This window comes from Aquarana catesbeiana, linkage group LG02, assembly GCF_042186555.1.
Source record: "Aquarana catesbeiana isolate 2022-GZ linkage group LG02, ASM4218655v1, whole genome shotgun sequence".
NCBI lineage: Eukaryota > Metazoa > Chordata > Amphibia > Anura > Ranidae > Aquarana > Aquarana catesbeiana.
Window position 1 is genome coordinate 718,102,070 of NC_133325.1, and position 14,409 is coordinate 718,116,478.

The 14,409-nt window shown below is 40.0% G+C and overlaps 1 protein-coding gene across 1 annotated transcript in view; it reads left to right on the forward strand.

The window, feature by feature from the left end:
- VGLL3 (vestigial like family member 3) overlaps positions 1 to 1,636 on the forward strand; it is a 30,429-nt gene extending 28,793 nt beyond the window's left edge. The window contains exon 3 of the mRNA XM_073618051.1: positions 868 to 1,636. Within this exon, the coding sequence (XP_073474152.1) occupies positions 868 to 1,400 (533 nt within the window). The 3' untranslated portion in view covers positions 1,401 to 1,636. The remainder of the gene's footprint in view (positions 1 to 867) is intronic.
- Positions 1,637 to 14,409: the final 12,773 nt, after the last annotated feature.

Below are 14,409 nucleotides of genomic sequence, written 5' to 3' on the forward strand. Positions count from 1 at the left end.
ATGGGGTCCAGTGTGTTTCTGTTCATTGGTTCAGGTGCGATTCAGGTCCGAATTTTTGCTTGAATTAACACCTGAACCGGAAGCCAAAAATGCACAGGACCCTTTGGAATTCGCACCGCGGCCACCCTGCATATGAGTGAACCGCTTCCATTGAGAGACAGTCACTCTGGCATATCATGCGGATTGAATACGGTGATCTCCGCATCCAATCCGTACATATGTGAACCTGGCCTCAGGCTAAATCTACTCCCACCCCTATTCTATCTACCATGTAAAAGAAAAGATGCCTATACTTACCTTTTCTGAAGTCACTCCGGTCCTGTAACATGACCAGCTTCCAGCGCCAGCTTTAGTTTGGAGGAGAGTCAGCCGACAACAGCTGCCCCATAGTAAGCTTATAGGTGACATCATCACCCAGGCTCTGAAGCCATTATCGCTGTCTCTCCTCTACATTGAAGCCGGTTCTGGGACCCGATCATGTGACTGGACCAGAACGGCTTCAGAATAGGTAAATATAGACATCTTTTTTTCTTTTACAGGGTAGATAGAATAGTCTTAGAATGGGGGTGGAAGTGGATTTAGCCTTAGATATAATTTGACTGGAATTCCGCCATGGACATTTGGGTGTCTTTGCTATATTTTCCTATTCTCACCACTTGGCTAAGCAGTGAAGCACAGTAGATAGGCATGGCACACGGCACTGCATGTGGAACATGCCTGCAATGTACTTAAACTCCAACAGGAACATACAGTTTGGCTTTGGTTTGTATGTTAGTCATACTTTTAATACCTTCAGTTCAATGTGTCTGTAGTCAGCGTAAAATTTTGGAGTGGAAAATTTACATATATGTTTGTTTTTATTTTCAGAGAGCCCATCAATATCATGTCAGCGGACTAGTCTACCTCCATCCTTATGGACAAACTCCTATCAGTCAGCTCCAGCTTGCCTGAGTGGAGTTCATCCAGACTTTGCTACCACAACAGCCAGCACCCTCTCAACTACAGAGCACAGCAGCTGGCCTGGAGATAATGTTCACCAGACTGTCCCACATCCTCCACCGGTGGTGACGGACTCCTGGCACTATCCATTGGCTTCACCAACGACATCACCGTATGCCCACATGCATGACATTTACATGTATCGGCACCATGCTCATCCCCATATGCATCACCATCACCACCATCATCACCATCCCAGTTCCCATGTGGACCCACGATATGGACCTCTTGTAATGCCTTCAATGCGTGCAGCCAGGATTCCAGCAGCTCAATGTGACGTACCTAAAACTGAAGCCACAACACCCACCATGGCTCCTCCAGCCTGGGCCGGGGCATTCCATGGCACTGTAGACATTGTACCAAGTTTTGGTTTTGAGACGGGTAATGGCTTTTCTGCCTAAATAAAGTATATTTGTATGTGGACTTCACAGCTGGAACATTCCACTTTGGATCCTGGATGATAGCCTTCTTGTTACCTGTAAAGAATAAATTTTAGCTGAATCTGCCTTAAAGGACACCATTATTTTGTTGCCCTCTGAAAACAAAGTGCTTTATATGTCTCCCCATACCTGTTTTGTATTATGTCTGTCTTTGGTTGACTTTTTTCTGCAAAGCCTTCTGTGAATAACTGAAAAAATAGACTTTTTTATATTAAATATTAATGATTTCTTAATCTGTTTTCTTAAGCTTCAACTTATTTGCTTGTGTGTGGTCTGTCTGCATGTATTACTGTACCTCTGGTGAACTGATTAATACCATATCACTCCAGAGGAAAATAATGAGCGATTTCATCCACTTCATGGCCTACAAAACAGGTGTGACAATTTTTGTAAAGCCCTCTGGTTTATTATGAGCGGTTTGCTTGTGTATTTGAAATCAAAATGAAAGCAGTGCCAAGATATGAATGGGTCTGTGCCTATACATATCTTATTTGTTTGTGTCTTAGGATATTTTATGACCTGTGAAAATATATGAAATATTTCTAAATAGTCTGTGACTGTAAACATACAATAGGTGGTTCATAAAGGGGTTCATTTAACTTATTAATCACAGATGAGATTTTGGCTACCCTAGTGTAGAATATGTGTTTAAATGTCCATAAAATACATTAATATGATTAAATGAAGTAAGGGGTGCATTTACGGCATACAATTAGGTATTATTACAGTGCACCATGGAGGTAGACCTGTAATCTTTAAGCTGCATATAGAAGAAAAGCTGAAGTTTTGTTTCAGCAAGTACACATATTGTGTTAAAGTGGTAGTAAAGTGATTTTTTTTAATGGCCCCCCTGCAGGTTTATGCTGTAATGTGCTAGTATGCACTGCATATTAGCACATAATGACAGACTTACCTTTCACAAGGAGCCTTCCACTGCTTCCAGAGCTTCCAGCTTCAATCTGTCTTCCTTTCAGGTTTGTGCCCTCCGGCCGCTTGAATGGCCATGCCGTGATGACATCACTCCTGAACAAGCATTACTATCCTGGAACGGAGCTCTGCATTCATGGCACACTCAGATTTCCATGAATGCAAAGCATACACACTTGCTGACTGTGCACTGTACATCTACTGCGACAGTGCGGGCCGGCTGCGCAGAATCACACATATATATATATATATGTGACTCTGCTTTTCCAGGAAGGGGTCGTGTGCGTGCTCTGCAAGCGCGTCACTTGTATTCTGATTAGTCACAGCACAAGACAATCAGCAGGTGCCAATGGATATCTGCCGGCACCCGCTGATCGGCAAGGAGAAAGACAGAACAGAGCTCTGCCTATGTAAACAAGGCAGAGCTCTGTCCTGTCAGCGGAGATCAGCACCCGCTGATCGGCAAGGAGAAAGACAGAACAGAGCTCTGCCTATGTAAACAAGGCAGAGCTCTGTCCTGTCAGCGGAGATGTGCTGGATTTGTTTCCCTGCAAAGCAGGGCATAAAATCCAGCACATCCCTTAGTTAAAGCACCTCAGAGTAAACACAAAAACACTGGTTAGGCACACATTTCATGCTTTGATCATCCTGGATGTTTAACCCCTTCCCAGTCAGTGTCATTAGTACAGTGACAGTGTATACTTTTAGCACTCATCACTGTATTAGTGTCACTGGTTCCCACAAAGTGTCAGTTACTGTCAGATTGTCCTCTGCAATATTGCAGTCCTGCTATAAATCGCTGATCGCCACCATTACTAGTATATATTAACCACTTCAGCCCCGGAAGGATTTGCACCCTTAATGACCAAGCCATTTTTTGCGATACAGCACTGCATCGCTTTAACTGATAATTGCGTGTCCATGCGATGCTGTACCCAAACAAAATTGACGTCCTTTTTTGCCACAAATAGAGCTTTGTTTTGGTGGTATTTGATCACCTCTGCGGTTTTTATTTTTTGTGCTATAAACAAACAAAGAGCGACTATTTTAAACAAAAACATTTTTTTTTTTTACTTTTTGCTATAATACATACCAAAAAAAACCACATTTATTCATTAGTTTAGGCCGAGATATATTCTTCTACATATTTTTGGTAAAAAAAATTGCCATAGGCGTATATTGATTGGTTTGTGCAAAAGTTATCATGTCTACAAACTATGGGATAGATTTAGGGACTTTTATTATTTTTTAAAATTGTTTTTACTAGTAATGGTGGTGATCTGCGATTTTTAGCAGGACTGCGACATTGTGGTGGACAAATCTGACCCCAAATGACACTTTTTGGGGACCATTAACATTATTACATTGATCAATGCTATAAAATGCACTGATCAATGTAAAGATGACACTGACAGGGAAGGGGTTAACACTAGGGGCGATCAAGGGGTTAAGTGTGTTCCCTGGGTGTGTTCTAACTGTATAGGGGATGGGCTCACTGGAACATGACAGAGACAACTGTTCCCAATCACTGGGAACAGAAGATCTCTGTCAGGTCCCCTGTCAGAACGGGGAATCGCCTTGTTTACACTGACAGATCCCCGTTCTTCCTCTGTACTAGGCGATCGCGGGTCACCGGCTGACATTGAGTCTGATGCACAGGCACACTTGTGCAGCGGGAGCGAGAGTGTGCCGGCCCGCAACTGCGCCTGCGCGAGCTGCCGTACATGGTACGATGATTCACGCAGTTGAGCCGACCTGCTGCCGTATAACGACTGCGGCTGGTCGGCAAATGGTTAAAAAAAAAAATTTCCAGTATATATACCATAGTTTGTAGACGCTTTAACTTTTGCGCAAACCAATCAATATATGCTTTGGGTTTTTTGTTTTTTTTTACCAAAAATATGTAGTAGAATACATATTGGCCTAAATTTATGAAGAAATTACATTTTTAAAAAATTTTTTTATTGATATGTTTTATAGCAGAAAGTAAAAAAAATATTTTTTTTTTCTTCAAAATTGTTGGTCTTTTCTTGTTTATAGCGCAAATGCAACCAAAAAAAGAAAAATTTTTTGTGGGAAAAAATGCTGTTTGTGTACAGCATCGCATGACTGCGCAATTGTCAGTTAAAGTAACGCAGTGCCATATACAAAAAAATTGCCTGCTCATGAATGAATCTTTGGGATGTTAAGTGGATACTGCGTCTCTGCAAGTGATGTCATTGGTTGCATACACGGTACCTACGGGTAAGACTTATTATAAGCTTAGCTGTAGGAACAAGTTAAAAGTTTACTGCCGCTTTAAATCTGAATTCCTGGCAAACAGCCAAATACACAGATTAAAGTGTTTGTAAAGCCATTTAAACAAAAAAAAACCAAACATGTTATACGTATCTGCTCTGTGCAATGGTTTTGCACACAGCTGCCCTGATTCTCCTCATGTTAGGTCCTCCACCAGAACTTTGGGGCCCTGCCTGCTGCCAACTGCCCCCATAGCCAGCTGCGTGCTATGGGGCCTCGCATGTGTTCGCTCCCAAGCCCCGCTCTCCGTGTTCATAAGACACAGAGAGTGCTGCCTCCCCTTGCTGTAATTGACAGCAGTGGGAGCCAATTGCTTCTGCTGCTGTATTTCAGCCAATGAGGGACGAGAGACCCTGGAGTGCCCTGGCTCTCGTGCACATTGCTGGATCGAGATCGGGCTCATGTAAGTATTAGAGGGGCTGAGGGGGAGCTGCACACGTGAGGTTTTTTAGCTTCATGCAAAGAATGTATGAATAAGTACGTATTTGTATTTATGACCATATACTTCTGAGATTTAAACAGCTATGCCAAACAATACAGACCTGATTTTTCTTTGCTGCAGTTCAGCAACACTTCCTGGTTCAGTCCCAACCCTCTCTCTGTGACAGGACAGTGAAAGGAGAAGCAGCATACTGATAAGATCATCTCTCTGTCACTCTGATCTCTCCTCCTATCATAGTTACATAGTAGGTGAGGTTGAAAAAATACTCTAGTCCAACCTATGTGTATGATTTTATGTCAGTATTACATTGTATATCCCTGTATGTTGTGGTCGTTCAGGTGCTTATCTAATAGTTTTTTGAAACTATTGATGCTCCCCGCTGAGACCACTGCCTGTGGAAGGGAATTCCACATCCTTGCGGCTCTTACAGTAAAGAACCCTCTATGTAGTTTAAGGTTAAACCCTTTTTTCTTCTAATTTTAATGAGTGGCCCTCCCTTCCACGAAAAAGTTTTATCCCTATTGTGGGGTCACCAGTATGGTATTTGTAGATTGAAATCATATCCCCTCTCAAGCGTCTCTTCTCCAGAGAGAATAAGTTCAGTGCTCGCAACCTTTCTTCATAACTAATATTCTCCAGATCCTTTATTAGCTTTGTTGCCCTTCTTTGTACTCGCTCCATTTCCAGGACATCCTTCCCGAGGACTAGTGCCCAGAACTGTATAGCATACTCTAGGTGCAGCCGGACCAGAGTCTTGTAGAGCGGGAGAATTATAATTTTATCTCTGGAGTTAATCCCCTTTTTAATGCATGCCCATGTTTTGTTTGCTTTGTTAGCAGCAGCTTGGCATGCAGCCTGAGCCTATCATCTACTAGGACCCCCAGGTCCTTTTCCATCCTAGATTCCCCCAGAGGTTCTCCCCCCAGTGTATAGATTGCATTCATATTTTTGCCACCCGAATGCATTATTTTACATTTTCTACATTAAATTGCATTTGTTATGTAGTTGCCCACCCCATTAATTTGTTCAGCTCTTTTTGCAAGGTTTCCACATCCTGCGGAGAAGTTATTGCCCTGCTTATCTTAGTATCGTCCGCAAATACAGAGATCGAACTGTTTACCCCACCCTCCAGGTCGTTTATGAACAAATTAAATAGGATTGGTTCCAGCACAGAACCCTGTGGGACCCCACTACCCACCCGACTATTTCGAGTACTCCCCATTTATCACCACCATCTGAACTCGCCCTTGTAGCCAGTTTTCAATCCCTGTACTCACCCTATGGTTCATGCCAACGGACCTTATTTTGTACAGTAAACATTTATGGGGAACTGTGTCAAATGCTTTTGCAAAATCCAGATACACCACGTCTATGGGACTTTCTTTATCTAGATGGCAGCTCACCTCCTCATAGAAGGTTAATAGATTGGTTTGGCAAGAACAATTCTTCATGAATCCATGCTGATTACTGCTAAAGATATAGTTCTCATTACTAAAATCTTGTATATAGTCCCTTATCATCCCCTTCAAGAGCTTGCATACTATTGATGTTAGGCTAACTGGTCTGTAATTCCCAGGGATGTATTTGGGGCACTTTTTAAATATTGGTGCTACACTGGCTTTTCTATAATCAGCTGGTACCATTCCAGTCAGTAGACTGTCAGTAAAAATTAGGAACAGTGGTCTGGCAATTGCTTAAATGAGTTCCCTAAGTACCCTCGGGTGAAAGCCATCTGGTCCCGGTGATTTATTAATGTTAAGTTTCCCAAGTCTGAAGCCCCCTGATTCCCTCGTGAAGACTGAGGAGAAGAATACATTCAATACCTTTGCCATCTCCCCATCCTTTGTAACCAGATGTCCTTCCTCATTCTGTATGGGGCCAATATGGTCTGTCCTCCCTTTTTTACTGTTTACATATTTAAAGAATTTCTTGGGATTTTTTTTTTGCTCTCCTCTGCTGTGTCTTTCGTGTTCTATCTTAGCCGCCCTAATTGCACCCTTACATTTCTTGTTGCATTCTTGCATTGTTGCATTCTGTTCATTCTATTCAAGTCTGAATAATGATGGTGATCCCTCAGCCTTGTATTTTTTGAAGGCCTTCTCCTTTGCTTTTATAAGTATTTTTACATTGGAGTTAAGCTGTCCAGGACTTATGTTCGCTCTTTTAAATTTATTTCCCATTGGGATGCATTGGCTAATGCCCTTATTTAATATGCTCTTAAAGCAAACCCATCTCTCCTCTGTGTTCTTTGTTCCTAAAATTTTATCCCAATTGATGCATTCTAGCAAGGTTTGAAGTTTAGGGAAGGTGGCTCTTTTGAAATTCAGTGTCTTTGTATTCCCCTTATGTTTCCTATTTGTGTGATTTATACTGAAGCCACTTGACCTGTGATCGCTGTTTCCTAAATTGCCCCATATTTCCACATCCGTGATCAGGTCTGTATTGTTGGTAATCAGTAGATCCAGTAACGCTTTATATCTAGTTGGTGCATCTACCATCTGACCCATGAAATTGTCCTGCAAGACATTTAGGAACTGGCGAGCCTTAGATGAATGTGTGGTTCCCTCCCCCCAGGTTAGGGGGCCTATAGCATACTCCCAGTATTATTTTCCCCTTAGCTTCATCCCTTTGGAGCTCTACCCATAAGAATTCCACCTCCTACCTAGCTCTCTTAGTGATGTCATCTCTCACATTAACTTGCACATTATTCTTGATATATAGGCATACCCCTCCCCCTTTTTTACCCTCTCTATCCCTGCGATAAAGGGGGGTATACCTTTGAATGTTTGCCAGCCAATCGTGAGAGCCGTTGAACCAGGTCTCTGAAATTCCCACAAAATCCAGATCCTCCTCGTACAACAGTATCTCTAGTTCACCCATCTTGTCCGCCAGGCTCCTGGCATTGGTGAACATGCCACGTAGTTTAGACCGGTCGCATAATATCCTCTTATTGGGTGTTCCGAGATTACAACTAGGACTTGTTACTATACTTACTTTGGGTTTATGTGCTTTAGTCAACCTACCACTAATGCCCCCAATACTATCCTCTGGAATATGTTCTGACTATCTCTACCTCTGGACCCTCAGTATGCTTTCTTGCATTAAAACTCCATGATTGTGCCCATGGGCTTCTTCCTCCTCCAGTCTGAGCTCTGCTCAGTAGTAGGCTGCAAAAGTATCTATGGAGAGCCAAGATTGTCACCCCAGGTTGCTTTCCTGATATGGACTACAAACATGTCCGTATCTCTTCATTGCCATTAGATGGGGGGAAGGTCAATTGGTTGTTTAGTGAAGATAGCTAGATTTTTAGTGAAGATAGGAAGATATTCTTCTGTGCAAGTCACAGGAAATGACAAGGACACTCCGTTTTTGGCAAGATCGAGAGGTATTTTCTGTATTTACTGAAAATGTTTTTAGCTTGAAAAAAACGGAAACAAATGCAGCCAATACATCCACTGACTACAATATACATACATATACAAAACAATATATTGCATTTTTGTTCTTGGGTTTAGCTACATTTAAGCCCAATCACTAAAATCTAATATTATGTTAATTTAATGTTTAAAGCCAGTTTCAATAGTTTACATTTACTGCTTTCTTTAACCCACTTAAGGACCAGGCCGGTTTTTCAAACTTGTTGTTTACAAGTTAAAATCATTTTTTTTTGGTAGAAAATTACTTAGAACCCCCAAACATTATATATATATTTTTTCAGACACCCTAGAGAATAAAATGGGGGTCGTGGCAATGTCACACCGTATTTGCACAGTGGTCTTACAAACGCAATTTTTGGGGAACAAAAAATTTTGAATTAAAAAATAAGAAAACAGTAAAGTTAGCCCATTTTTTTTTATATTGTGAAAGCTAATGTTACTCTGAGTAAATTGATGCCCAACATGTCATATTAATTGTCATACAAAATTGTGCCCGCTTGTGGAATGGCGACAAACTTTGACCCTTACAAATCTCCATAGGCGATGTTTAAAAATTTCTACAGGTTATCAGTTTTGAGTTACAGAGGAGGTCTTTTGCTAGGATTATTGCTCTCACTCTAACGATTGCGGCAATACCTCACATATGTGGTTTGGACATTGTTTACATATGCAAGCACGACTTACGTATGTGTTTGCTTCTGTGCGTGAGCACGACGGGACGGGTCGCTTTAAAATTTTTTTTTATTTATTTTACTTTTTATTTTTACACTGTCCCTTTAAAAAAACTTTTTGGGATCACTTTTATTCCTATTACAAGGAATGTAAACATCCCTTGTAATAGAAAAAAGCATGACAGGACCTCCTTAATGTGAGATCTGAAGTCAAAAAGACCTCAGATTTCACATTTACACTTAAATGCAATACAAAATAAAAAATAAGTATTTTTTTTTCAATAAAAAAAAATTCCCCTTTAAGGCCTTTAATGATAACTTATTGTCATTGAGTTGAGTGGGGGCCATCATCCCCTCACTTGACTCACAGCCTCTGAGGGGAAGGCATTGGATCATCTCCGCCGCTACCGGCAGGAAGCAGCGGAGACAACCGGAACACGACGGGAGGGGGGTGGGCACCTCTCCCGCTGCCGATAAAAGTGATCTCAAAGGGGAATATACTGCAGAGACTACTTTTAACTTAAAGAGGACTGCCCACCGTTTCAGAAAATACCAGGGTTATGGCAGCTATCTGCTGCCATAACCCCGGTATTCTATGTCAAAGTACCCACATACAGCTATGGAGGTTTGTGGGAAGTGGTTAAAATAGTACCTTGTGATCCTGCCATGAAAGCCCCTTTTCAGGCACTTCCTGTTGATGTGTGTTAGCTGTCCCCCAATTATAATCCTGTGTTGTCACCCTGTAACATGAGCTTTCAATAGGGACAACAAGTGGCCGGCTAAACACAGATTATGCAGGTACGGTCCACCATTGTCACCATCAGGTAATCGCCTTTATAGATGCTACACAGCCATTGCTTTGAAGACAGGAAGTCTTTCATTGGTTCCTGATCACAGCAGCTACAGATCCAAGATTTGTTTTTTTTCTATTTTAACCCTTTCACCCCCTCCCACCTCTTCCTTCAGTGACCTATATATTAACCCTTTACCTTTCTCATTCTGCACGTTTACACATTCAAGTATAACTAAAGGCAAACTTTTTTGTTTTGGTTTGGATAGAGTGGAGATGGATTAGCACACCAACCAATTTGTAATGCTGTCTGTATTGCTGTCTGTGCTCCCATTATAGAGATTCACCCTCTGTATTTGTCCTGGTTACCATTGTCATTAAAAATGAATGTAAAAGAAAATCCCAAATTTTGGGTTGTCCCCAGAAAAGTAATAGAGGGGAAATCTTCCAATGGGGATACTAGTTCTGGTGACCTGGGGATCCCCAAGAAATTCCCTTAATTTGCAGGGATTTCCTCTCACTTTCTGTGTGGCTATGAGACAGGAAGTGAAGGCAAATCTCTGTAATGGTATACAGATGGGGAAAAAAATCTGACAGGGGTTATAACCCTCCCTTACTCTATCTGAAATGAGAAAAAAAAAGTTTTGCCTATAGTTCTACTTTAACCCTCTGATGTCCATCCTCCCACTGTATGTTACCTGTACATTAACCCCTTTGCAACCCCTCCTTCTATGTATGACAGTGGGGTGTCTACTTTTAAAAAAAGAGGGTAATTTTGGGGGTGTTCGTTCTCTCCTGGCATTTTGATTTGATATGTTTTAAAACAGGCTGATACTTAATTGGTTAAAGCATATCTAAAGCCCAAACTTTTTCATAGCTTTGGATAGAGTATGGAATGGATAGAAATGTTTGTGTCCTGCGGAGGAGATTTCCCTTCACTTTCTGTCCCAGACACAACAGGAAGTGACAGAAAATTTCTCCAAAGTGAAGGTACCCTTTAAAACAGGTGTCACAAGAGCAAGTGTCCTCACTTGCTGTTCTTGTGACAACTATAACATTTTTGATTTTCCCTTCATTTCTGACTCCATATTGGTGAACAGGACAAAAGGTAAACCTCCCCAGCCGGGGCATAGATACAAATAAAACCAGAAAGTGGTAACTCTTCCACACTCTATCCAAAACTAGTAACTAGATAAACTTTACTATTGTAACATTTACATGAAAGCCAGAAAATGTGGAGCACAGTTTGCTAAAATGGCACCACATCCAAATATATGTGTGAAGGAAAAAGAGAAAGAGTAAAAGGACTTTAAAGTGCTACACAACTCCAGAAAGCGTGAATACGCAACTTCTTAAAATCCAAAAACAGATTTTATTCACAACATTATTCATTAAAAACTTGAACATCAATAAAATCAATCTGTCCAACACAGGGACAGGTCAGTTGTGTAAATATCCTGCTAGGATAACAACTTTTAACTTTGTTTATACAAATACATATTATTGCACTATTAATGTACAGTAAATATATTGGGCCAGAAGGTGGTCATAGGTCTTAATGTGTTTCACCATTTATTGGCTTCATCAGGAGACCCTACTCAATTTGTTTAGCTGTTTATTGGCTTCATCAAGGGATCCTGATGAAACCAACAAATGGTGAAACATGTTGAGACCTATGACTAACTTCCTGCATTCAGGCCCATACTGGTACAGACCTAAAGCTGAGAATCTGTTGCTGTTGCCTATTCCAGTGTGAATATCAGTGTTACTATGTTTTAAAACTTAAATTTAGTAAAACATGTTTCATGGAGCACTTTTCATTGCAGGAACTGATGATAGTACAGCTTCTATGAATAGAGCAGGGTGGCTGAAATTGCAGGCCTAGTCGCAGGTCCAGCTGCTAGTATTACCTCCTGCAGCACCAGAAGATCACAGCTGTGGGAGTATATGGAGTGACAGAGGACTGAAGATTTCAATGAACATGGCAGCCACCAGCACAACGAACACTCATTGTAAATACCAACCCTGGTGCTGATTTAAAAAAAAATGACTAGGAAAGAAATCTAATGCAGCCACCACATCTAAGGACTGGTAAGCTGCAATATATTAAAGTTTTGTTTTTGGGTTTAGTTTTAACTCTGTAAGTATTAAATTACCTGATATGGCTGGTATACTAATCTCAGGTTTACAGCAAGAGATACTTCTATCAGCTTCATGAGGTCCTTTTATCACCCAAACTAAATCTATAAACTCAATATAGAGTTGTATTATTTATATTTAAATGTAAAACTAATATAAGTAAGTGTTTTCAACAATTTAAGGCCTCATACACACGGACGTTTTAAAAAACGGGCTGTAAAGTTAGTAAAAACACCTGGAAAGCGTTAAAAGCGTTTAACGTCGTTTGTAAGCGTTAACGATAAGGTGCGTTTTATTTAAAAAAACATCCCTCTGCTATTTTCCACTCCCAAATTACCCACATAAATATTTTTACAGCTTAAAAACGCTGACGCTAAAAAACGTATAGAGCTAATGTGCGTTTTTGAGCTTTTTTGAGTTTTTTTCAGCGTCGGCGTCAAAACAGCTCTAGCGCTGGAGCCTCAGAACGCGCTGGTCCTTGTTTTTTTTTGGAGCTTAAAAACGACCATGCCTGTTACAGCTCAAAAACGCCATGGTGTGTATGAGCCCATTGAATAACATGGAGTGGCGTTCTTAAGCAGCAAAAAAAGCTCAAAAAATCCGCTGTTAAAACGTCCTTGTGTATGAGGCCTTAATCATAAGGGTTGCTTGAACAGTTGTACGCAACTAAGCGTACTGGTAATACATTTTCACATGTTATTAGGCATTGAGCAACAACAGAGGGTTATGGTTTTTATAAAAGGTCCATACAATAATAACATCGGGAAACACTGTCCTAAAGAAAATGTTTTTTTCCCAGCAAGTATTTGTTTCAAATATTTAATTATGGTCAGGAGAATTAAAGCAGACCTTCCATGGATATAGAAGTTCTGCTTTATGGTCAGACCTTAACACAAATAGCAAAACGCAAAAAATAAAAATAAAACGTAAAAAATTCTTAAAAAATACCTTGACCCCAGCTTTCGACGCTTCATGGAAGAGCAAGTGGCTGGGAGGACTGACAGTAAGGTGGACCTTCCATTTTTATGGAAGGTTCAGGTCCACTTTAAAAGAAATGGTATTGTCTTTAAAAGTAATAACAGCAAGGATAAAAATGATTCTTTTTTTATTAAATCATTTGTCTTATTTATTTAGCTTTACACTATTCTGACTCATATAAAACAATTTCTTATTCATCATGAATTCCCTAGATAAATTTAGTTTTTGAATTATACCCTATTTTGTACGCCAAGACGATCTTTCCTCAGAACTTATGTAACAGTTTATTGGAAAATGTAGGACTCGATATTGATTGCAAAGTATAATCATAAGAAAAACAATTTCTGAAATAGCCAAGTTAGCCAACATAAATGTGTACAGCACTGCAGTATGGTCAGGCTACCCAGTTAACATGGAGATTTGCTGAGCACTGCATTTAAGTTTTAGCACCTCGTGAAACTCACATTCTGTAATAATTACCGTCTGCAAGATGTCTCTCAACAGGAAAATGCAAAGATTATAAAGCTGGAATTTATAGATGGTCGTAGCCGTGTAGCAACTGGTTAACAGATGGCTTAATCATACACTAATGAGAAAAGAATCTGTGTTTCCGAGTTTAGACCACAGTAACATTTTGAAGGTTTCTGTATTATGCATTAAAGAGAACCTGTCACTTGCAAAAAAAAAAAAAAAAAAAAAAAAAACAGCTGATAAAATCTACAGCATATAGCTGAGCATATGGTACACGGGTTTTACATTACAGCTTTATAGCTGCTTCTTTATTTACGTATTCACTACGCTATGGTATAGTTTGCTGTAGTCTGCACATGATCATTGCACTTTGCATTGACTTAATAAATATGCCTGAAGCTGGTTATGTTACATTAACCACATTTTTGGCTCCACGTAAAATTCTTTTTATGCCTTTTAATCTAACTCCAAGGAATAAATTGAATTTTAACAGTATTTATGAGAGTACAATTAGTATGTGCTGTCAGCTTCAAAATATATTCTTCTATGTAATTCCTACAACTCACAACTTTTTCTGCACTTTAAAAGTTATGGATATGCTGTCAACAAAGATGTTTAAATTTTAAAACTCTAGAGATTTCTATATAATAACGATAACTAATTCGAAAAAAAAAAATGCTTAACGTGTATGTAAATCCTAACAATAAACTTCTCATATTTTCTTCCTTTTGGTTAAATATACAATTGAAAATGTTTTGTGGTATCAGTTCAATAAGACCCCTTTCACACTGAGGCAGTTTTCAGGCATTTTAGCACT